At 36.9% G+C, this 25,059-nt stretch overlaps 4 protein-coding genes across 9 annotated transcripts; 2 read left to right on the top strand and 2 right to left on the bottom strand.

Annotated features, from left to right (window-relative positions):
* Positions 1 to 345: 345 nt before the first annotated feature.
* LOC106667288 (pancreatic triacylglycerol lipase-like) lies at positions 346 to 13,204 on the top strand. Its single transcript, XM_024225069.1, has 9 exons — positions 346 to 519; positions 9,627 to 9,728; positions 9,827 to 10,077; positions 10,135 to 10,609; positions 10,685 to 10,861; positions 12,269 to 12,361; positions 12,420 to 12,585; positions 12,658 to 12,825; positions 12,895 to 13,204. The coding sequence occupies exons 1-9, from the start codon at positions 435 to 437 to the stop codon at positions 12,986 to 12,988; spliced, it is 1,611 nt and encodes a 536-aa protein (XP_024080837.1). The 5' UTR covers positions 346 to 434; the 3' UTR covers positions 12,989 to 13,204.
* Positions 13,205 to 15,484: 2,280 nt separating this feature from the next.
* Positions 15,485 to 16,564, bottom strand: LOC106667298. Of its 5 annotated transcripts, none has more exons than XM_014395164.2 (5): positions 16,418 to 16,564; positions 16,180 to 16,243; positions 16,042 to 16,108; positions 15,804 to 15,972; positions 15,485 to 15,741 (listed from the first exon to the last, which is right to left on the bottom strand). In XM_014395164.2, exons 1-5 carry the CDS (start codon positions 16,430 to 16,432, stop codon positions 15,514 to 15,516), a joined length of 543 nt encoding a protein of 180 aa, XP_014250650.1. In that variant the 5' UTR covers positions 16,433 to 16,564; the 3' UTR covers positions 15,485 to 15,513. The 5 variants fall into 5 exon arrangements, with proteins under 5 accessions (XP_014250650.1, XP_014250651.1, XP_014250652.1 ...); XM_014395165.2 differs by having other exon boundaries at positions 15,804 to 15,974; positions 16,059 to 16,108; positions 16,418 to 16,559; XM_014395166.2 differs by lacking the exon at positions 16,180 to 16,243 and having other exon boundaries at positions 15,804 to 15,974; positions 16,042 to 16,078; positions 16,418 to 16,560.
* Positions 16,565 to 19,658: 3,094 nt separating this feature from the next.
* Positions 19,659 to 20,469, top strand: LOC106667303. 2 transcript variants are annotated; one of them, XM_014395174.2, is made up of 4 exons: positions 19,659 to 19,760; positions 19,823 to 19,869; positions 19,940 to 20,107; positions 20,181 to 20,469. In XM_014395174.2, exons 1-4 carry the CDS (start codon positions 19,709 to 19,711, stop codon positions 20,409 to 20,411), a joined length of 498 nt encoding a protein of 165 aa, XP_014250660.1. In that variant the 5' UTR covers positions 19,659 to 19,708; the 3' UTR covers positions 20,412 to 20,469. The 2 variants fall into 2 exon arrangements, with proteins under 2 accessions (XP_014250660.1, XP_014250659.1); XM_014395173.2 differs by having other exon boundaries at positions 19,937 to 20,107.
* A 2,738-nt stretch (positions 20,470 to 23,207) lies between these two features.
* Positions 23,208 to 24,037, bottom strand: LOC106667444. Its single transcript, XM_014395401.1, has 4 exons — positions 23,900 to 24,037; positions 23,788 to 23,837; positions 23,539 to 23,709; positions 23,208 to 23,467 (listed from the first exon to the last, which is right to left on the bottom strand). Exons 1-4 carry the CDS (start codon positions 23,949 to 23,951, stop codon positions 23,240 to 23,242), a joined length of 501 nt encoding a protein of 166 aa, XP_014250887.1. The 5' UTR covers positions 23,952 to 24,037; the 3' UTR covers positions 23,208 to 23,239.
* Between the last annotated feature and the right edge of the window lie 1,022 nt (positions 24,038 to 25,059).

Genomic DNA, 25,059 nt, shown 5'->3' with positions numbered 1-25,059 from the left:
ATTAGATATTTTTTGTAGATAACCATGTAAAACCTTATTTTATTTTGTTATTAATCTGATTTCTACCTGTTATCATTTGGAATCTAACCTGACTATTTGCATTTTTTCTGGCGGATAACCTTGTAAAACCTACATGATTATTTAGCTATCCTGATTATATTAAACCTGTTTTTTTCCTAAGAGTTACCCAAGACAAATCTTCTTTTTTTGTTTACTTATTAATCATGTTAAATCTTGTTATCTATTTACGTGTTATTTTGTTTTACTTGTGTCACTAGGAGTTGATTTTGGCTAGAAAATAAAAAGACACTCAGTAATAATAATAAATAATAATAATTTTCTCAGGTCGGGGAGGGTCGTGTCGGTGGAAAGGAAAGCATTGCACAACGAATCGGCTCGACGCTGGTTGGGGCGCCAGTCGGTAAAAGTGAGCCATGAAGTGCACCAGGACGACTTTCATCTTTCTCGCCGTCCTCCTCCACCTGCCCGACGTCCTGCCGCAGGGGATTTCCTTGACGGGTCAGTTGTAATTATTTTCCGTCCTCCTACAGTCTAGGAAAAATATTTATTATTTGAAAGACCTGAAAATAGGGGGCATCTAAAGTTTGGGACGAAAAGCCGGTCGACTAAACAAAACTTTTCGGCATGTTTTATTCCGGGTACAACTCACTTCCAACTGATTTATTAAAGCCAATGTTCAAACCCTTTGGGAAAACTACATGTTCCAACTCCAATACCCATGTTCACCACGTTTATTCTGGTACAATCTATGTACACCTTATATATCACCCGGATGCAGTAGTGTTTTATTCTTTTTTACGGATTCCCAAGAGGAAGAAGTATTTTTATTGGGCTTTCCAAGATGGAGAAGTTTTTTCTGATATACTTGGAATAAGCCAGATAAAGAAGAGGTTTAATTGGGGAATAATCTGGGAAAACAACAGTTCCAACCCATTTATTCTGAGAAATAGTCATGTCCAGCACATCTATTCTGGTAAAACCACATGTTCCTCCTATTTCTTCTGGAGAGGACATGCTCCAACCTATTTATTTGGGGAAATAGTCATCTACAACACTTTTATTCCGGGAAAACCACATGTCCTCCCATTTATTCTTGCAAATACCCATATCCAACACATTTATTCTGGGAAAACCCATGCACAAATCATCTATTCTGGTAAAACCGCAAGTTCCTCTTATTTATTCAGAGGGGGGACATGTTCTAACCCATTTATTCCGGAGAATATTCACGTACATCACATTTATTCTTGGGAAAAACCGATGTACATCTTATTTATTCTGTGAAAACCTCATGTCCTCTCATTTATTCTCGGAAATACTCATGTACACCACATATATTCTGGGAAAACCCATGTCCTCCCATTTATTCTCGGAAATACTCATATCCAACACATTTATTCTGGGAAAACCACATTTCCTCTTATTTATTTTCGGAAATACTCATGACGAACATATTTATTCCAGGAATTACCCATGTACACCACATTTATTCTGGGAAAACCACATGTTCGTCCTCTTTATTCTGGGGGGCACATATTATTATTTTGGAAAAACCCTTGTTCCAACCCATTTATTTCAGGAATACTCATGTACACCACATTTATTCTGGGAAAACTACATTTACTCTCGTAAATACTCATGCCCAACACACTTATTCTGAGGAAAACCCATGACCTCTTATTTATTCTCGGAAATACTCATGTACACCACATTTATTCTGGGAAAACCCATGTCCTCCCGTTTATTCTCGGAAATACTCATGTCCAACACATTTATTCTGGGAAAACCACATTTCCTCTTATTTATTTTCTGAAATACTCATGACCAACACATTTATTCCAGGAATTACTCATGTACACCAAATTTATACTGGGAAAACCAATCTACATCTTGTATACTCTGGGAAAAGCACATGTTCGTCCTATTTATTCTGGGGGGCATATATTATTATTTTGGAAAAACCCTTGTTCCAACCCATATTTCAGGAATACTCATGTACACCACATTTATTCTGGGAAAACTACATTTACTCTCGGAAATACTCATGCCCAACACACTTATTCTGAGGAAAACCCATGACCTCTTATTTATTCTCGGAAATACTCATGTACACCACATTTATTCTTGGAAAACCAAACTACATCTTGTATATTCTGGGAAAAGCACATGTTCGTCCTATTTATTTTGGGGGGCATATATTATTATTTTGGAAAAACTCTTGTTCCAACCCATTTATTTCAGGAATACTCATGTACACCACATTTATTCTGGGAAAACTACATTTACTCTCGGAAATACTCATGCCCAACACATTTATTTTGAGGAAAACCCACATGACCTCTTATTTATTCTCGGAAATACTCATGTACACCACATTTATTCAGGGAAAACCCATGTCCTTCCATTTATTCTCGGAAATACTCATGTCCAAAACATTTATTCTGGGAAAACCAAACCACATATCCCCTCCCATTTATTCCGGGAAAAACCGAGGCCCATTCAACTTGTTTCGAGGGGATCTTAGGTACTTATTTATCCTTCGAAACCCTACGCTTGACACTCACTTTGATATACTTTCTATTTGTTCCGAGGGAAAAAAGAACATGTTAGAAAAATACTGCCCCACGTCTTATTCAAAAGAAAAGCCTTCTACATCCACCTTTTTAATAGAAAATACTCTTTGCACCCACTCATTCAGAGGAAAACCCCTCTAAATCATACTTGTTCTCGGAAAAATCCATTGTCTTGAATCCATGTGTCTATCTTATTCGAAGGAAAATTTATCCATATCCAACTTGTTCGAAGAAAAGACTCGTATTCGACCAAATTATTCTGAGAAAGCATAATACTCAACCTTCTTACGCTGGTTAAAATCAATGTTGAAAATTTGGGCAAATTTTGAATTTTATAATGTGATACGTATTCGGGTCCCGATTTGATACTGTCTCGTCTTCGTGTTGGGACACGATATCGTTTTGAAGTCAATCGCGCCAGGCGTGCTGAATAGACAATGATGCCATTAAGCAACCTGTTTAGCAAAGGGGGGACTTTCTTTCGTTAACACCTCACCGTTGACTAATCAACTTGTGTTCTATCACAAAAAAACAAACCGATTGACGTCTGCAAGAGAAATTTCTTGTTTGAACAATAGATTTTAAATTTTCATCGGCTTTTAACGGCTTTCTAGATTAAAAATTCTTTAAAGTCTGGATAGAAATCCGATTTTCCGATAGAAATCGGAAAACTAATTTCAAACACCCTGAGAAATACCCACGTAAAACAGTAAAATTATTGAAATTAATAGAAATGATAAAGTTGTTGTATGTTGTTTAATCTTTTTTAGCACCAATTAAACACTTCATCTTATAAAGAACCAATAAGGGGCGTCGGTGGCCGCAAGGTTTAGTCTTTGACACGGGGCTCATCACAGTAAGGTAAAGGTCCCGGGTTCGAATCCAGCGGCCCTGCATTCGAACTCGACTTACAAATGGGCTAGACAGTAAAAAAACTTCTTCACCTAGGCAATTCCAAATAAAACACTAGTTAATCTTGGGAAACCCCAATTAAAACCCTTCTGCATTTAGGGAATCACCAAGTAAACCACGAAAGCACTTCTCCACCTGGCCAATCGCAAATAAAACACTTCTTCGTCGGGAGTATCCCCAGATAAACCACTTCCTCATCATGGAAAGCCCCAATTAAACACTCTTTCGAATGGGGAATCACGAGTTAAACAGTAAAACACTTCTTCATCTTGAGAAGCATCAATTAAAAACCCTTCTTGATTTAGGTAATCACCAAGTCAAACAGTAAAACACATCTTCATTTGGGCAATCCCAAATAAAACACTTCTTCATCTTATGAAGCCCAAATTAAAACACTTCTTTATCTTATGAAGCAACAAGTAAAACAGTAAAAACACTGCTTCACTTGGCCAATCCCAAATAAAACACTTCTTCGTCAGTAGAATCCTCAAATAAAACAGTTTTTCATCTTGGGACGCCCCAATTAAAACCCTCCTTCATTTTGGGAATCACCAAGTAAAACAAGAAAACANTTTTGAAGCATCAATTAAAATATTTCTTCGTCAGTAGAATCCCCAGGTAAAACACTTGTTTATCTTGGGATGCCTCAATTAAACCCTACTTCATTTCGGGAATCACCCAAGTAAAACACGAAAACACTTCTTCGCCTGGCCAATCCCAAATAAAACACTTTCGGGAGAATTCCCAATTAAAACACTTGTTCATCTTGGGAAGCCCCAAATAAAACACTTCTTCGTCAGGAGAATCCCCAATTAAAATCTTTCTTTATTTCGGTAATCACCAAGTAAAACAGTAAAACACTTCTTCATTTGGCCCGTCCCCGTTAAACACCTGCGAGCTTTAAACAGAGGCCGTTACATTCAATATCGATATTTTTTCTTTATATTCGGCCTTCTTGTTTTCAAGTAGTTTTTATTGCTAATTTCGAAATCAAATTTCGCATTTGGTGAGAGCCGTTCGTCATCTGGGTTAAACGGCCGTTGTGAAACAGCTGAAAGACGTGTCGTCCTTGATGCCTTGCCTGTTAATAATAGTAACAGCAAAAAAACGTTTAAAAAAATCAAAAACCACCAAAACGGATTTTGTTTTCGAAATGTTGGAGTAATTCGGCCAGAGCGATAATTTACCCGGCCAGCCAAGCGTCGAAAGTCCAGCAGCAAACGTAAACAAGATCGTTTCTAATTTCCGTCCAGTTTTTGTTTGAATCCAACGCTTTTTTTTTGCCCTAATTCATGTTATGTAAAACGGATGAAAAATAGATCCACGGTCTAACGATTCCGTTATGCCTTTGAACCCTCACCACTTCCTACGGGCCCACTTTAATTGTTAGTGCAATAAGACTTTCTAAAGATAACATCGAATCGAGGAGATTGACACAAGAAATTGAGAGATGAGGAAAGTTCTGCATAAAAACATATATTACGTTACCGTGTGAACTAGTTTTCTCGTATATGAGTAGGTTTCAAACGAGTTATCCCCAAGAAACAAATTACCAAACTGGAAAGACCGATAATGTACGGGAGATGGAATTTACCAAGAAAAACATTTCGTACTCAAAACTCAAACTCAAAATGCTTGAGACAAAAATCATGGGAAAAAGGGTAGCATTGTGTTGGGTGAAAGGGCATGCAAGCTTATGGCAAAATGAAACGGTGGACGCACTTGCAAAGGAGGCTGCAACATCAGGTCCAACCCTTGACATAAAATTCCTAAAAATGACGGGAAAAACCTTTTGGAAAAGTTTTGTAGAAATCTATGGCAAGAAAAATACAACGCATCAAATGTTGGCAATTATTACAGGTCACTGTTCCCTGAGCTCAAGAAAAAACCATGGTTTTCGGAAGACGATAGCCCAGAAGGAATGTCATAGGAGTTCTATTCTACTATTTTTAGACTGAAGACAAATCATGGCCTATGGGGTAGCTACAAGAAGAGAATCGGTTTGGCATCGTCTCCGAACTGTCCCANCTTACTTATGTTTAGGTAAAGCCATGTTAGACCAACATATCCTGTGGAAAACCCATGTGCATCGAACTTATGTTTATAAAACCCATGTTAGACCAACATATCCTGAGGAAAAGCCGTGTGCATCTTACTTATGTTTAGGTAAACCCAAGTTAAGTCAACATATCCTGTGGAAAACCCATGTGCATCTTACTATGTTTAGGTAAACCCAAGTTAGGCCAACATATCCTGTGGAAAACCCATGTGCATCTTACTTATGTTTAGGTAAACCCATGTTAGACCAACATATCCTGTGGAAAACCCATGTGCATCTAACTTATGTTTATAAAACCCATGTTAGACCAAAATATCCTGTGGAAAACCCGTGTGCATCTTACTTATGTTTAGGTAAACCCAAGTTAAGCCAACATATCCTGAGGAAAACCCATGTGTATCTTAATTGAATAACATACCCTTGTACCTGGGATTTCCTAATTTAAAAAAAGGTATCATACACATGGGATTTCCCAAAATATGTATATGGGTTTTCTTTAAAAAAAAAATTAATATACACATCGGTCATTCAAAAATAAGTTGAGTGTACATGGGTTTTTCTTAAGCATAAGTAATGCGCACATGGGTCTGCCCAAAATAAGTTACATATTTATGTTATATGTTTTCCTCAAGAATAAGTGCGATACACATGTTTTTCCTAACAATAACTAAGGTGCACATGGATTTTCCTGAGTATTTTTCCTAACGATGGGTTTGGTTTATCATGCGGTTTTAGAAAAAATGTAAGATGCACATGAATTTCTCTCAGAATAAGTTGATTGAACGTGGGTGCGTTCTGTTTTTTACAGGTGGATTGAACATGGGTCCTTTCTCATAACAAGCCGGTTGGACGTGGGTTTCCCTCAATATAAGCGCGGTTGATCAGTGTTTCCTCAGAATAACCAGAGTTTCATTCAAATTTTCTCACTGTATAAATATTTCTAGTTTGTTTTTACCCTGGGTCGGTTAAATTGTAATAGCCGAGTTTCGTATGGAATCCCCTTCTCCAAACTGGTAGAATTTTACCATAACGGGTTTCATCGTGAAATTTATCGTTGCCAATTCGAGTCAGACAAAGCTCGCCTTGTGCCTGTTCGGCCTGGCAATTTCCCAGCCTCTAGATTAACGATAGAGAGATAGAGACGGTCGTCCTGCTCTTGAAAAACCTTTCTAGTTATTTGATACTGTTAGCCGATTATGATCGATCTGTGTCCTTCGTTTTTGAATTTCTGATCTCTTTGGTCAGTCCTCTCAAAGTAGCAAACTTTCCACGGGGCCGGGTCCGGTCGGCATTCCGGGAGCGGGCAATGGACGTTGCACAACGGCGTCCCCTCAAGGACGGTTCCGGTTCACTTTCTCCTTCACCTTCCGCTCCCCGTCCCACACGCCTTTCTCGTCCCGACTTAATCTGTCAACAACTGCGATGTCCGTTTTCAATCAATTCTGAGAAGACGAGGAGTCGTTCGTCACCTTCTGCCCACTGTCAGAGACATCTTCGTTTGTTGAAGCACAACTGACTATCTCACCTCTCGCTGATAGCCTATTTTCATCATTGGCAATGCAAAAGCACGTGAAATACCATTCATAATCTTGACTTTTATCGATGGGAAACCATTCCGAAATCCTAACCTACGTACAACCTATCCATTACCGGATTATAACCCTACCATAACCTACTTATGCTTAGAGTGAACTGCATGACCTGTCCCAAGAGAAACAACGGTATAACCTATTATTATCGTACGATAAACTTAAACCTTCTCAGTGCAGGAAAGTAACCCAGAAATAACCTGTCCATTAATAGAAGCAAACCTTGATAAAACACGTATAACTTAGGACGCAAAACCTACCCATTGCGGGAGGATAACTATGGTAAAACTTAGCCATTACTGAAGTGGCGTACATGACATCACTATTTCGAAAAAACTACCCTTAGACTGTTATTAGAGAAACCAAGGTATAACCTATTATTATTGTACGATAAACTTTTCCAATGAAGGAACGTAAACCAGAAATGCTCATCAATAGAAGCAAACCCTGGTAAAACCTACGCATAACTTAGCATGCAAGCCCTACCCCTATTGAGGGAGGATAACCAAGGTATAACCTAGGCATTACTGAAGTGAAGTACATGGCATCACTATTTCGAGGAAGATTAGCCTAAGGCTATTATTAGAGAAACTAAGGTATAACCTATTATTATTGTACGATAAAATTAAATTTTCCCAATGAAGGAAAGTAACCCAGGAATAAGCTGCCCATTAATAGAAGCGAACCCTTGTAAAACCTACGCATAGCTTAGCATGCAAACCCTACCCTTTGCGGGAGAATAACCAAGGTATAACCTAGCCATTACTGAAGTGAAGTACATGACATCACTATTTTGACGAAGACACACGTGAGGCTATTATTTGAAGATGACTCTGGGATAACCTGCCAATTAATGAAAGATAACCGAGGTAAAACCTACCCAATATGGAGAATAACCCAATCAAACCTACCCATTAATACGAGACAATCCTGGAAAACCTCCATTACTCGAGTGAATTACATGACTGAAACTGTTTCGAGGTATACTCACGTGAGGCTATAATTAGAGAAACCAAGGTATCACATACTATCGTCAGTATAAACCTAAAACATACCCAATGATGGAAAAATAACCCAGGAATAACCTGCCCATTAATAGAAGTCAACTCTGATCAAACCTACGCTTAAGTTATGATAACCTCATTGCTGGAGGAAACGAATGTTTAACCCAGCCATTTCTGTAGTGAAGTACATGATATCACTATTTTGACGAAGACCCACTTGATTCTATTATTTGGTGATGACTCTGGTATAGCCTACCAATTAACCCGGGCAAACCTGCCCATTGAAACGAGAAACCCTGGAAACCTACTCATTAATAGAGTGAAGTACATGACTAGACCCTGTTTCGAGGAATACCCACCTGAGGAAATTATTAAATAAGTCAAGGTATAATAACCTATTATCACCTATTAATGTAGGATAAATCTTAAACCTACCCAATACTGGAAAATAGCACTGAAATAATCTACCTATTAATACAAGACAACCCTTGTAAACTTGGGATTGCCTAGGCAAAACTTACCCAAGCGGAAAAATAACCAAGTTATAACCTAGCCAGCTTAGTTAAGGCTTTTACTGGAAGATAACCGAGGTATAATCTTCCCATTGCCGGAACCTTATAAAAATATGCTTTGTAGAGATAGGTTATCCTATATTATTTTGCGATGCTTGCGAGATAAAAGATAACCCAGATAATCTGCTCGTTACTGGAATGGATCTGGTTGAGTAACTTATTCTTGATTTGAGAAAGGAAAGATTAAAGGAAATGAATATCGGGAGGCTAATCAAAGCATAACCTACCCAGTGGAGTCGAGCCCAATGCAAAACCTAGTTTTGAGGAAAGCTCAAGACAGCAATGTGTGACACATGGAAGTTTTAGTAAGTGGGTAACCAATGTATAACCTACCTTGGTATAACTTATCCGGGAATCGTAGTGGTGGTAAATAAAATTGTTCTTAGGGGACATCCAACTTTCTAGGGGACTTTGAGTTAAGCCACACACATTACTTTCAGTGGAAACTATTTATTTTTGAAAAAATTTGATTGAATAACTCATGTGTAATATATGTTATTTAGATGAAGGCTGTGCCTAAACTTTTTTTTTATATCCGGGGGACTCCAGTAAGAGAATAGCTATATCATTACAGGATAACCAAGGTATAACCTATTCCAATACTGGAATGAAGTCAATTACATAACCTATGTGTTTGTGGGGGGTGATAATGTGAGATTATTTTTGGACAGGGGGCGATGATTTTTTTTCATTCTTTTTGAGGATAACACCTGATAAAATCTAAATCCATCTATTTCGTAGTCACATCCCATGAATATTCTTTTGTAGATAAAACCTTATTATAACCTGCCGTCTGTGAAATCTACCTTTTACTTAACCTGTCTTTGTTAGAGCCAATTAAAACCTACCTTTCATTTGAATAATGAACGTTTTCTAATTCACCATTCCTTTTCTAGCGAATGACGAAGCACTCTCGATGGTGGGGAAGAGGATGACAGCCATGATCCGGAGCCGTCTAGGCAGAAGGACGGAACGGAGGAAAAAAGAAATCTGTTATGGTATGACACCAAGCCAGCGACGGTTGGCCCCTTGGCAAAATCTGGCAAAGCAGAAAGCATTGTCCACCATTTTCTCAAATTAACGGTGTTTCGAATAGAGCTGCTCGGCTGCTTCCCGGCGGACAGCCCGTTGAAAAAAGGACCCCAGGCGCCTTCTGACGTCGAGACCAAGTTTTTCCTCTATACGAGGACGACATCCGAGGAACTCATCGCGTACGGGGACGACCGCGGATCCCTCAGAGCCTCTGATTTCAGGCCAGAGAGGCCAACCAAGTTCTTGGTCCACGGCTTCAAAGGTAGTGGGAAAGACAGGAGCGCGAGGGCGATTGCCGCGGCGTTGATAGAAATCGTGAGTCCGCTTCGTCTCGCTCTTTTCAAACCTTGATGGATCGTTTCTCATTTTTAGGAAGATTGCAACGTCATACTCCTAGACTGGGAAAAAGGAGCGGCGGGTCCGTCTTACAGGTTGTCGGCCGCAAATACCCAACTGGTAGGAAGGCAGTTGACCCTGGTACTGTTGGATCTGATCTCCCTCGGTTCTTCGCCCAACGACATCCATATAATCGGGTTCAGCCTCGGGGCCCACATCGCCGGATACGCCGGAAGGTCGCTCCTCAGCAGGGGTATAAGGCTGGCGAGGATCACAGGCTTGGACCCGGCCTCGCCACTCTTCAGAGAACACTTCGCCGCCACGTCCATGGTCTCGTTGAGCGGAAGGGACGCCGCTTTGGTCGACGTCATCCACACGGACGGTGCGGTCGTCTGGACGGAAGGTTTCGGCCTCCTCAAGGCGCTGGGCCACGTGGACTTCTTCCCGAACGGCGGACGAGACCAGCCTGGCTGCGCCCACGTCTTCGCCTCCGTCATCGTCAGCCACCTCGGTCAAAATTCTACTCTCTTACCTCTTACAAAACCTTCTCATTTATATTTTACTGTTGTGTTTTTCTTTTAAACAGAAGGCACGGTGAATTCAAGCACGGTCTGCAACCACATCAGGGGCTTCCAGCTATTCCTTGAGAGCATAGCGACCCCTGAGGAGCACCCGTGTCAATTCAGGGCGTTCCCATGTTACAGCAGAGAGCACTTTCATTCCGGTTCCTGCTTTCCGACGTCTTGCAACGTTCATTCAACAGGTAAAAAAGAGAAAAAGCCAAGAAAATCCATCTGCTTTTAACAAGAAATCATTATATATCATAAATCACTATATTAGTGGGATCTAAATAAACATAACCTGTTATTTGAGGGAACCATGTATAACCAACATTTGAATACGGTGAACCTCGGTGGGATTATATAAAGATAACCAAGGTATAACCTACCCATTACATTTGTGAGGGTACCTACAAGGTTATTTTGGTAAACCCTTGAATAACTTAACTGAGGTGATTGATGGTAAATAAAATAGTTCTATTTGAAGATAAAATCTGGGTACATCCTACTTTCGAGGAAGGATGCAATAAAAAACCATCTGTTTTGAAGTTAAACCCTCATTTACATTCCTTTTAGAGGAAACCCTGTTATAACATATCCCTTGTAAAATAATAAATGGGAGGATAACTCGTTGAAATATACCTCCTACGGATGATGGCCGTGCCTCACCTGTCTTTATTTGTCTGTGGGTTTAGGTAAGTGGATATCTATACTATTGGAGGATAACCAAGATTAACCTACCCAATATTGGAATAAAGACAATTACATTGCCTGTTTGGCGGGAAATATTGGTTACACATGTGAGATTATTTGGGGGAGACAGAATACATAATCTACTGGTATTTTTATGGGGGAAACCCTCGTGTAACCTGCCGCTTGTGGGCTAATAGAATTTTTGTTTTTGAGGATAAAACCTGAGCTTTGTGTCTTTGAGGAGGTGTGCGATAAAAAAAATCTGTATCTTTTGATGTTAAACTCCGTGTATGTTATTTCCCAAGGAAACTATGTAATAATATATAATAATATATAATATAACCTACCCCTTTTTGAAAAGATAATCAGTGTATAATCTAAATGTTACATGGATGAAGGCCATGTCTAGCCTATCTATTCGACAGGGGACCCCGGTGAGATTATTGAAAAATAACCAAGATATAACCTACTCATTAGTGGAGTTGGTGAGTGTATTTAAAAAGTTATTTTGGGAAATCATTGTTTAATTTAACCTGGAGTGATCGGTGGTAAATAAAATTGTTCTTTTTGAAGATAAAACCTGGGTACATCCTACTTTCAAGGAGGGATGCAATGAAAATCCATCTGTTTTAGATGGAATAAACCCTATTATTTTTAGGAAACCCTGTTATAACCTACTCCTTGTGAAATAAATGTGAGGACGGTGGACCCCATGAGATTATTGAAAGATAACCAAGGTATAACCTACCGTTTACTAGAATGAAGCTTGGTAAATAACCTTTTTGCAGGGACTTTTTTTTTGAGGGGTGTACCCAATGTATAACCTGCCCGTTATTTTACCATTTCATCGTAGGCCTAATTTTTCACATGGAGTACCACATAAAACTCATAAGTAGTAGTTAAAATTCTTCTTGCAGATGGATCTTGTGGCATGATGGGTTTCAGAGCAGATAAAGGCTTAGCGAGAGGACCGTTGTACCTTGTGACCAGAGATAACCCTCCATTCTGCGGTAAAAATTATTTTTTTTAGGTTATTTGCAGAAAACTTTAATCGTAGTTTTTCAACAGGCGATCAGCTTCAAGCGACTGTAACCCTGTCGAAACCGATTCCGAGACCGAGGGGCTTCGTACACCTCAACTTACACCACGACGGTTCTCAGACGACGTTCAAACTCCACACGGAATGGGTCGAAGCGGCTGCACAGCAGGCGAGGCAGCTTGTACTGCCGAGAAGGTAAGATCGACGTGAAAATTACGGTTTTTTCATCTTTACTTTTAATTTTATTTATTTATTTCTTTTACCCAGAATGTACAACGGACCTGCTGTCATCTACAGGGGGTTGGCAGCCGCACCATACCGTTCCATGGTGCCTTCGCTCAACCATACTTCGGCTACTGTCGTTTTCAAGCCGGCTCAAAAAGTCAAAGACCTGATACTCTTCCATGTCAGAATAGCAAACATGGACGGTCAAAGGTACATAAAATTTTCAAATTGTACCCCCCCAAAAAAAAAAAAAAAATTACGAGAAATTTTCAATTTCAGCTGGTCTTTCTGCGGAAAGGAGACTTTTAAGGATTCCCAGGATGACGCGGATGTTGGGAGCATCCGGGTCGATCTGAAACTAGGCGTATGCTGATTTCCATCCGGGCATAAAAAAGAAAAAAGATATCTCAAAACTGACTGATAGCCTTATTATTAAAAAAGGATTTTTTAATATATTTATTACCTTGAAACAATGGTGAATTATCATTAATATGAACGTAATTTATGTCTAATAAACTCGTTAAAAATGTTAAGCATAGGGTATAGTTTGATTTTTTTTAAAGGGTAAAACAAATCAAAAACTAACAAACTACTGTTATAAAATAAATTAATAAAGGTTTTTTTAATTTTTAAACCAATCAGACTGTCATCAAAGACTAATTCTTATAAAGTTTTATATCAAAGGTCAAAAGGAAGATGTGTACTGAAGATCACGTTATTTGTGGCGTACGGTGGGACGTAGGACGATGTTCCTCGTCCAGGGGGGTCAAAAATGAATAACAACCCTTCTATACAGGGTGGTGAAGCATAAACCCGAAAAATATTGGGTTATGGTACATCCCAAATTGAGTAAAATGCAGCCAACTTAACTGTTCTATCTCAAACTGGAGGTTATGAATTTTTACGCGTTTTTTCAAAAATTTCCGACCTTTTTTTTTTTTTTTTTTTTTTTTTTTTTTTTTTTTTTTTTTTTTTTTTTTTTTTTTTTTAAGATGCATCTGTTCAAGCAAGGAGAAGCAAGGAAAAGCTGATTTAAGCACCAAAAATTGGATGGCAACTAAACAATTCGAGCACACAGCCATAATTAACCAAATCAGACTTCCATTCTTAGAAATGGGGACTGATAGAAATGATAAATGATGGAGTGCGTGTGGTGTTCAATCTTTTTTAAAAAGATAGTTCCTACTCACAGTAAGTTGTTTTGCAACGATCCGGATTTCGAGCCTTTTAGCTCATCATCAGGTTGAANAGTAATTTAATAATATTAAGTATTTACTAGTATAATATTTATTTGTGTTATAATTTCCGCGTTTCGCACGTTCAAATTGAGCGCCATTAAAGAAATCAGCTGTTAATTGGAACGACGCGTTGGCGGAGGTATCAGCAGGTTCACTTTGGCAATTCATGTCGAGAGTCGTGGTTGTAGAAGTCCTTCAACCTGATGATGAGCTAAAAGGCTCGAAATACGGATCGTTGCAAAAAACTTACTGTGAGTAGGAAATATCTTTTTAAAAAGGATGGGGACTGATTACATGATCCCGGAAACATTCTCTGAGGAAGAACTCAGGAGAGCATCACATACAATGGTATACAAATGACCCCAAAACAAACGAAGAAACGGATCAGGTGTTTTCTGTACAAGCCCAAAATGTGAGAAATCAAACTCATTAGGGATAGTGATGAGGATACTAGGAAGGTTTGTGCTCCCCAGGCACTGGAGCCTTCTGGCTTATTGTACCTTCCTAGTCCCCTAGTTCAGTGCAAAATCCTTCTCAGAATTACCAGGTCATTGACTGTCGCTGCTACACTTTCATTCTCTAGATTTTTTCGTATGTTAGGTTAAATCTCCACTGAGTCGTTGCTTCACATTTGAGGTTGATATGGGTGGCTGTTTCCTCCTCATTGCATAATCTGCAAATGGAATTTTAACGCCCCTCAAGGGCCGGTGTTGTTCTGTGGTGTAGAGACGATGGATGCAGCCTGGACTGTGTATGTGTGCCGTTGGTAGAGGTCCAAGAGAGCCGTGGATACAGTGAGTCGGTTGACTCTACAGCAGAACCTTCTATACCTGAGGCACCAGGTATGCTTGGTGGTTTCAATACCCCTTGACAACTTCAAAAGCACCTTTCTCAATCCAGGCCCTATGGGCCCTTGGACGCAATGGACGGGTTCCAAAAAATAACGGTGCAGCCTTGAAAACATGGCAAACTGTCTAAATCATAAGCTGTATTCTTGTCGGCTTTTCAGCCTGCAGACAGCAGGTGCCAGAGTTAGACAGATGGATCAGGATACCAGATCCTGTCTGCAAAGACAGTAGAGATCAACAGAGCGGAAAATCCTAAGCCAAGGTATACATGGAAAAGGTCTCGTAGTGGCTTAGCCATCACTGGCGGGTAGTTAGCCTGTTGGTCTTTTACTAACTTCCTCTACCGAAGAGTTCCTCTAAGGGATAGTTAGCTATTACACTTTATCCGTGGCAATAGAGGAGCCCCTCCACACTATGAGACGTTTGCCTCTTCTAGTGAGCATGACGGTAATGCCGGACATACACATATGTATGTCATCTCGTCATCTCGGTCCTTAGTGATCTTGTCTCCTACACCGAACATGCGAGGAACACATTCATAAGCGCGCGTCGCCTCAACGAGCTGGCGGATGAAAAAGATCCTCATGTCCTTTTCAAGATTATGAGCTACCATGAGAAAATGTCTTTGAAACACCATATCGACAATTATCTACAACGAATGGGCTCTGAACTGTATATGGCATGACTTAATTTCTCAAAATTCTAGGTTTGAAAAAAGTCAAAAGTAATTTTGATGGACACTGCCATTCATTTACTTTAAATTATAAATATAAAAAATAAATATTACTTAAGATTTTTTTTTTTATTATTTATTATACAAACAGGTTTGTTGTTACGAACTTCCTTATCTTCTTCCAGTACGGAGTTTCCAGGTCGGCCGGGGTGTTAACGTAGGATTCCAACTGGTGGTAGAAGAAGGTCAGGATGTACTCGTACTTCCTGAAAGCCGAATCCGGGCCGTTTATCGACGGCTCAGAGTCCCAGTAATCCTCGTCCAACTGCTTTATTAAATTTTTGTCTGTCTCATTTGCACTCGGAGTCTTAAAAGGTAAGTACAAAATAAAAAAATAAATATTCTTTTATCAAAGTCCTGTTTAAGTACCATTTGTGCGAGATCAAATTTTAAAACGTTCAGATGATAGACGAGCCACTGTTTCATAAGGTACTGATTATAAGGCGACAGGTTGAACAGACACTTGTGGTAGAATGAAATCTGGTCTTGCCTCCTGCCAATCAGGTGTCTTAAATTCAGCTCATCCCCGCTGATAATCCTCTTGAGACAAATTAAAAAAAAAAAAAAATCAAAAACCATAAATAGACAATTTTTTAATTAAACATACTGAAAAATATATCTTACTCGGCCATAAGTTGTGCCTTCTGCGTAGGTGCAATCATTATAAACAAGAACTACAAAATTAAAATATTTATACCAAACAGTTTCCATGGAAAAAAAAAACGACAATAGAATAAATATTAACCAAAAATTTTGAGAGTAATTAACACAGTCCATAGGAATGAACAACCGAACATGATTTTCTTTCGCTAGGTCAAATTTAAACACAATAAAAAAATTTAAAAAAACTTTAACAAGCAGAATTTTAATTAAATTAGAAAATTAAGTTTTATCCGCCAAGGCTGAATCTAATAATCAAGTTTATTAATTATTACTTTAATTAAATTAAAGAATTAAATCAAATTCTAGATGGATAGGCTTACCGGTAAGACTGACATGCCCTACTCGTTCCGTTTCGCAATAAGTAACGACTGTAGTTTGGTTTCAAAACAGACATTAGATAAACAAAGATAATCCTCTTTGTGGGATAATTTGTTTTTCAGCCTAGGGCGTGTTTATATAGTCGAGTTTATCTAGGAATAAATCTGCTTATTCTAACTGTTTGATAACAGCAAATTTATGCAATTTTTATTTTTATTAGTCATTTGTTTTGGTTTAAACTGTTTATTTTATTTAGGCTGATTTCTACAACACATCTGGCAATTACAAATCAATACCGATAATAAATATATTTAATAATATTATAGTATTAGCAAAAGATAAAAATAATAAATATCAGCAAAGAGGATAGAATCTGATTTTATGTCTGTAATTTTCAAGAATTACTGAAATTTTTATGCATTTCTTTTGTTATAAATTGTTCATTTAGGCTGTATTTAACGAAAATAATTCAGAAATTACAATACAATGTCAATAATAAAACCCTGTAGCAAAAAAAGGAGGAAATAGCCAGCCAAATATCATAGAATTTACAAAATAATATCAATAATAAATAAAAATCCCCTAAAAAGGAGTCAATCGACTGTATTCCAGTTTATCTAGGAATAAATCTGCTAATTCTAACTATTTGATATCTACTAATTCCTACACTTACAAAAATTAAAAAAAAAAGGAGTCAATCTGCCCATTCTGACTTCCTGATATCTACAAATATCTACACTTTTTATTTTTATTATTCATTCCTTTTGTTATAAACTGTTCATTTAGGCTGAATTTAACAAAAAATAATTCAGAAATTACAAAACAATATCGGTAATAAAAGCCTGTAATAAAAAAAAGAGGAAATCAGCCACTTGTGACTTTGATGTTCAAATTTCAACATTTATTCAATTTTTTAAGCATTTCTTTTGTTATAATCAGTTTCTTTATGTTAAATTTAGCACAATTACCATAGAATTTACACAGTAATATCAATAATAAAAAAATAGCCTATAAAGGAGTCAATCTGCCCATACTGACTTCCTGGTATCTTCAAATTGCTACACTTTTTATTTTTATTATTGATTTCTTTTGTTATAAACTGTTCATTTAGGCTGTATTTAACAAAAAATAATTCAGAAATTACAAAACAATATCAGTAATCAAGAAAAATAGCCAATAAAGGAGTCAATCTGCCCGTACTGACTTCCTGATGTCTACAAATTTCTACATTTTTTATTTTTATTTTTCATTTCTTTTGTTTTAAACTAATTATTTAGGCAGTAAATAACAAAAAATAATCAAAAAATTACAAATGAATGACAATAATAAAAGCCTTTAACAAAAAAGGAGAAAATCAGCCACTTGTGACTTTTCGACAATGGCCAATTTCAACAAGTGTTAAATTTGATATAAACTCTTTCTTCAGGCTAAGTTTATCAAAAATAGAATAATAATAAAAATAAACATATCATTTTTAACATTTTCTAATTTAAACATTTATTCAATTTTATGGGGATTTATTTTATTATAAACCGTTTATTTATGCTCAATTTAGCAAAAATATTATATAAATTACAAAATAATATCAATAATAAAGGCAAATTTGCAATAAAGGAGTCAATCTGTCTATTCTGACTTCCTGATGTTTACAAATTTCTACACTTTTTATTTTTATTACTCATTTCTATTGTTTTAAACTGATTATTTAGGCAGTATTTAACAAAAATAATTTAGAAATTACAAATCAGTATCAATAATTAATGTATTTAAAAATTCAATAATAAATACATATTAGCAAAGAGGAGAGAATCTTCTTTGATATCTTCAAATTTCAAGAGTTATTCAATTTTTTATGCATTTCTTTAATGCAGTAGGGTAAATTTATCAAAAATGGAATAATAATAAGAATTTTAAAAAAATCTAGAGGATACAAAACAACATGAAAAATATAAGTTGATAAATAAATATATAACAAAAGCCATTAGTAGAAAGGAGGAATTCAACCAGTTGTGACTTTTTTGTCATTTTCCAATTTATTCAATGTTTTTGGGAATTTATTTTGTTATAAACTGTTTCTTTAGGCTAAATTATCAAAAATATAATTACAAAATATCGTTAATAAAGAATAATCATCAATAAAGGAATCAATCTCTCTGTTCTGACTTCCTGACATCTACAAATTTTTATTTTTTTAGCAGTTCTTTTGTTTTAAACTGTTTATTTAGTGTTTAACAAAAATAATCTAGAAATTACAAATCAATATCAATAATTAATATTTTCAATGAGTCAGCAATAATTATTATTAGCAAAGAGAAATGAATCTGATTTGATGCATGCAAGTTTTCATGAGTTACACAATTTTTTGTGCATTTCTTTAAATGCAGTAGGCCAAATTTGGCAAAAATAGAATAATTATAAAAATATTTTAAAAAATCTAGAGATTACAAAACAATATCAATAATAAAAACCTGTAGCAGAAAGGAGGAATTCAGCCAGTTGTGACTTTTTTGATATTTTCCAATTTATTCAGTTTTTGAAAAATTTATTTTGTTACAGTCTGTTTCTTTAAGCTAAATTCAGCATAAATATCATAAAATTTACAAAATAATATCAATAATAAAGAAAAATAACCAATAAAGGAGTCAATCTGCCCGTACTGACTTCCTGATATCTATAAATTTCTACACTTTTTATATTTTTTATTCATTTTTTTTGTTATAAACTGTTACTTTAGGCTAAATTTATCAAAAATATCATAGAATTTGTAAAATAATATTGATAATAAAGGAAAATCGCCAAGAAACAGAGTCAATCTGCCTGTTCTGACTGCCTGATATCTACAAATTTCTACACTTTTTATTTTTATTATTCATTTCTTTTGTTATAAACTGTTTATCTAGGCTAAATTTAGAAAAATTAATCTAGAAACAAATAAATATCAATAATAAAAGCCATTAGCAAAAAGGATGCACTCCTGCCACTTGTGGACTTTTTGACATCATTTGTCGGTTTTTATTCCATTTTCAGAGATTATGCAGGTCGCTTTTTAGATGATCCCCTGTGGATTTTATCCCAAACGGATCAACATATGCGCATGCACAATGTAAGGTAAGGTATATTGCCCAACCTGTTTGGCAGGTGGTTTTTATTTCATGTTTAAATTTATTGGAGCGTCCAATATTGGATTAGATTCAGCCTCGGCTGATTAAATTCAATTTTCTAATTTAATTAAAGTTCTTCTTAAAAAGGTTTTTTTTTTATTGTGTTTAAATTTGATTTAGTGAAAGAAAATCATGTTCGGCCATACATTCCCAAGGGCTGTGTTCATTACGCTCAATATTTTCAGTTAACTTCTATTATTGTTCTTTCCAAGGAAACTGTATTTTATAAATATTTTAATTTTGTAGTTCTTGTTAACGAATATAACTTCACAGAAGCCACAACTTATGGCCAAGTAAGATATATTTTTTAGTGTGTTTAATGAAATATAGTCTTTTTTTTTTTTTTTTTTTTATCTCAAGGAGATTACCAACATTGATGCGCAACAATTGAGACAACTGATTGTCAGGAGGCAGGGAGAGATTTCATTTTACCACAACCACCTGTTTGACCTTTCGCCTCGTTATCGGAAACTAGTCAATAAATGGATCATCTATCTTTTGAAAAAATTAAAATTCGATTTTACACAAATGGTCATTAAAGAGGGCAAAATGCAATAAAATTTATTAATAAAATTAATTAATATTGATTTTTTCATTTTTCAAGATTTCAATTGAAAATGAGACGAATAAATATCTAATAATGCAATTGGAGAAGAAATACTGGTACTCGGATTCATTAAGAAAGGATGGATATTCAGCTATCAGGATGTACAAGAAAATTCTTACCATATTTGACGACCAATTGAAAAACTACGTGCACAGCTGGACCGACCTGGAAAGTCCATACTGGAAGAGGATAACCATGTTTTTATTGAAAAATATCAAAGTATATTGAAAGTTCTGAAGTTCATATTACCATTGGAAAGTTGATCATCAGTACAATCTTCACCAACCCTGTTCGTTTTCTTTTTCCCTCAAACATCTTTATAATTGCAAGAAAGTGATTGGTTTTTGTCAAACCTTTTTGGTTTTGTGGTCCTACATCAGGATCGCAGTTTGCAAAGTGTATCATCAGGAACTGTACAAGTGTTAAGGTAAGCCTGTTGTGTACTAAAAAATAACTGATGTAGGATGTTGCCTTGAGGAGAACCAGAGAGGACGGAATTTATGGAAGAGGTTCTTTTTGAAATGATAGGTATTGAATTTTTAAGTGTTAAGAATTTGAGTTTCAGTAGTGGTTTAGAAGGAATCCAGGCAGAACTGCTTATGCTCTAGTGTTGTGATGATGTCTTAAGGTCGATTCACACGCATCAGTGACGTGACAGTGTCGTGACCGGCGTTTTTGAAAATATTTTGCTTGATGTCTACAACAAAAGTTCTTGTGTTGCTTATGGTTGGCTTTCGAAGGAGCAAAATAAGCGGCTGAAAAGATGAATGAACTGTTGTGTCAGGTTTATATCCGGCAACCCACGGAGGTCTAGGGTATCACGACTATTCGATCCTGCTCCTGCTCGTCGACTGCGAACAAAGCTATTCAGTTTCCAAGAATATTTTCAAAAACGCCGGTCACGAAACTGTCACGTCACTGATGTGTGTGGATTGACCCTAATACCGATGCAGGACTATCTGTAGGGAGTACAGTCCGACCAAAACCAGTACTTTACTCGCCATCTGTTTTCATTTCTGTTCCTATTTTCCTCCAGAGAATATTCTTAAAATCTGAAATATTTTCAATTAGCATGATCAAATAGTACAGGATTCTTTCGCACCGACTCAATGAGATGAATATTTTCAAACAAATAAAATACGCCGGTCACGACATTGTCACGTCACTGATGTGTGTGTATCGACCTTAATACCGATGCAGGACTATCTGTAGGGAGTACAGTCCGACCAAATCCAGTCTTACAGAACCATTGCAATTCATAATGTAAACACTACAGAAACGTACACGTACTTTACTCACCATGACGTTGTACGGCCGTGAAAACTGTAACGATGGGTCGAAAATTCATTTTTTGTTGTCGTTCACATTATTCGCACTAGTTGCAACAGTTCGGCACGACCAAACGGATTTGCTGGTTTAACATAACTCATCCCATTATAAATTAAATGTAAGGAAAAACAACGTAGTCAATGAAAATAGTGTTTTTGTTCGTAGTGCAGTTAATGTGTATTTGACAATTGTGACTCAGATAAAAGTATAATTTCTCCACGTTAGAAATTATTTTTTAATGCATCAGTTTCTGTTAAAAACAAATCTAACAAAACTGAATTTAGGTTAACCGTTTCTTTCAAATGATCACTAATTTTATCACTGAGGTGTAGTCGATATCTTTAGTTGACAGAATCAAGTCAGACTCGTTTATCTTTACACTTAAAAATCGAATGTCATTTAAAAAAATGTGACAGAGAATAAATTGTATTTTGTAATGGTTGATATTTCCGTCTTTTAAATGTGTAATTAAATCAATATATAATGTTGAGCCAGAGACGGAATTTAAGTCCATGTATATAAAAACTTGGAGTGATCTAAGAAAAAACCGAGCAGTTACTATAGAAAGTATAAAAGTAAAAGCAAACAGTTGCAAATATCTCAGCATAAAGGTCGATTCACACACATCAGTGACGTGACAGTATTGTGACCGGCGTTTTGTTCAACCGGCGTGTTTGTTGTTAACTTTGTTCACACTCGTCGAGTGGGTATTGCAGCAGAGGAGGATTTGAATCGGGTGGACTGTATAATCAAATAACGATGGGTGTGTGAACCAAGGAAAGATAGACTTAGGGCGGAGGGATAGCAGGATCGAATGCAGCCGTGATACCTTTGACTTCCGTGTGGACATAACTATTTTGGCCATTCAAGTCCACCGCACGGATTAAACGCTGGCTATTGTCAGCAGAGATCTCTACATGATCACACTGGCAGGGAATAAGGGCCATCAGGTCACTGATGTGTGAATCGATCTTAGTACCGATGCAGGAGAAGATCTCTGGGGAGTCAATCCTGTCGAATGTCTTCCACAAGAGCAAGGCCGAATACAGCATTCTACTATCTTCCAAAGAGTCCAACAGAATCCAGTCTTAAAGTATAAAGGCCGATTCATACACATCAGTGACGTGACAGTGTCGTGACCGGCATTTTGTCTCACTGGCGTGTTTGAAATTCTCTCTCTCTCTCTCTCTCTCTCTCTCTCTCTCTCTCTCTNTCTCTCTCAAAAAAAAAAAAAAAAAAAAAAAAAAAAAAAACCGTACGGCTTTGTTCACACTCGCCTGGCGCGCGAACGTGGCCGAGCCAACAGTGCTGCCGTCGTCACCGGATCGTGATCGTCGGATTTCTCGTTGACGATATTTTACAGTTTTCACGGACGTACAATGTTAACGGATAAATTTGTAAAAACTACGAAATCTGTCACTTCTGACGTCTCGATAATTGCATGTTTCCTCGGCCACAAGTTTTATTGTTATCTATTTCAGTTATTATCTGATTGTAATATATTTTTTATCTAATGTTAATTTTTTAAATTATAAATTATTATGTATGTTTTTGAACTCTTGACTGTTCAGTTTTGGGTCATTTGGCCCGTTCGAACTGCAATAAAATTTATAATGAATAATAAAAACCTAGAGGGGAAAAGTAAAACGGACAAGGTAGGTGAAGGAGTGATGATTAACTTTCAAACAAAAGTAATACTTCAGATTTTGTTTAAACGGATTTATTTATTATCCAAACAGGCTTACCAGTAGAAATTTCTCTACCGTCTTCCAGTATGGAGTTTCCAGGTCGGCTGGGCTGTGCACGTTGTGTTCCATCTGGTGGTCGAAGATGGTCAGGATGTACTCGTACTTCGTAAAAGCCGAATCCGTGTCATTTATCAACGGCACAGAGTGCCAGTAATCCCTGTCCAACTGCTTTATTAAATTTTTGTCCGTCTCGCTTGCACTTGAAGTCTTAAAAGGCGCGAAAAAAATCAAAAAATAAATAAAAACGAATATACTTTCTACCATTTGTGTTTAAGTACCATCTGTGCGAGATCGAATTTTAAATCGTTCAGATGAAAGACGAGCCACTCTCTGGTAAGGTTCTGATCAGTAGGAGACATTTCGTTCACTATCGCGTGGTCGAATGAAGTCTGATTTTTCCTCAAGCCAATTAGGTGTTTTAAATTCAGCTCATCCCCGCTGAGAATCCTCTTGAGAAAAATGCAAAACAAACAAAAAACCAGTTTGATGATATATTTAATAAAATATAAATGAAAAATCTATTATACTTGGCTGACGGTGCTGGCGTCCGCGTAGGCGCAACCATTATAAACAAGAACTACAAAATTATAATGTGTATACAAAACAGTTTCTTGGATTAAAAAATAAATAAATCCTAACCGAAAATATTGAGCGTAATGAACACAGTCCATAGGAATGAACCGCCGTACATGATTTTCTTTCACCAGATCAAATCGAGACACAACGTAAACTCTTTTCAAATAAGAAATTATAATTAAATTATAAAACACAACCTGGTGGTTAAATAATCCGAAGATAATCCCCTTGTTAAATGGACTTTAATCCGATTAGGCTGAGTCTAATTAAATAATCGACGGTTTTATCAAATTTAACAACAAAAAGCGGAAAATATTCTAGTTGAGTTTATTAAACATAATTCAATTAAATTGTAGATGGAGGGGCTTATCGAATGCGGTTTACCTTCAAAAAACAGAATACGTAAAAATTCGAGAAGTCAGAAGTGGCAGATTTCGTAATTTTTGCAAATTTTTCCATTAACATTGAACGTAACGTAAAACATCGTCAACGAGAAATCCGCCGATCACGGTCCGGTGACGACGGCAGCACTGTTGGCTCAGCCAGAAAGCCGTTCGGTTTCTAAGAAGAATATTTCCAAACCTGCCGGTGGTACAAAACGCCGGTCTCGACACTGTCACGTCACTGATGTGTGTGAATCGGCCTTTATACTTTATGACTGGATTCGGTTGGACTCTTTGGAAGGTAGCAGAATCGGGCTTGCTTGCTTGCTTTTATGTAAGACATTTAACAATAGAATTGACTCCGCAGAGATCTTGTCGTGCATCAGTATAAAGATCGATTCACACACATCAGTGACGTGACGGCCCTTATTCCCTGCCACTGTGATCATACAGGGCTCTCTACTCACATTGGCCGGTATTTCATCCGCAGTGGACTTGAGTGGCCCAAATAGCAATGTTTTCAGATGATGAACTTTTGATTATCGCACAGATTTTGAATAAAGAGGAACCACAACACGAAAACGGATGAAGTGGATCCATCAAGCATGGACCAAGAGAGAGTCAGAAGAAAGACACTTCAGAAAGCATTAGTGGACGATGGAACAAAATTTTGCTTGCTATAAGACTGAAACTTCTTAATACAATAAGAAATGCACTACACTCACGTATTAATTATGTTACTTCCCAAGTGGATTCGAGGAGTGAAAGTCGAACACAAAATTTACATTCACAGGGAGGGAACACGACAGATGCATTTCGTAGACGAGAAAAATTTCAATT

This window comes from Cimex lectularius, unplaced genomic scaffold (assembly GCF_000648675.2).
Source record: "Cimex lectularius strain Harlan isolate CLEC.00 unplaced genomic scaffold, Clec_2.1 scaffold10, whole genome shotgun sequence".
Taxonomy (NCBI): domain Eukaryota; kingdom Metazoa; phylum Arthropoda; class Insecta; order Hemiptera; family Cimicidae; genus Cimex; species Cimex lectularius.
Note: the sequence above shows the minus strand (reverse complement) of the source record. Positions and strands in the feature narration are given on the sequence as shown.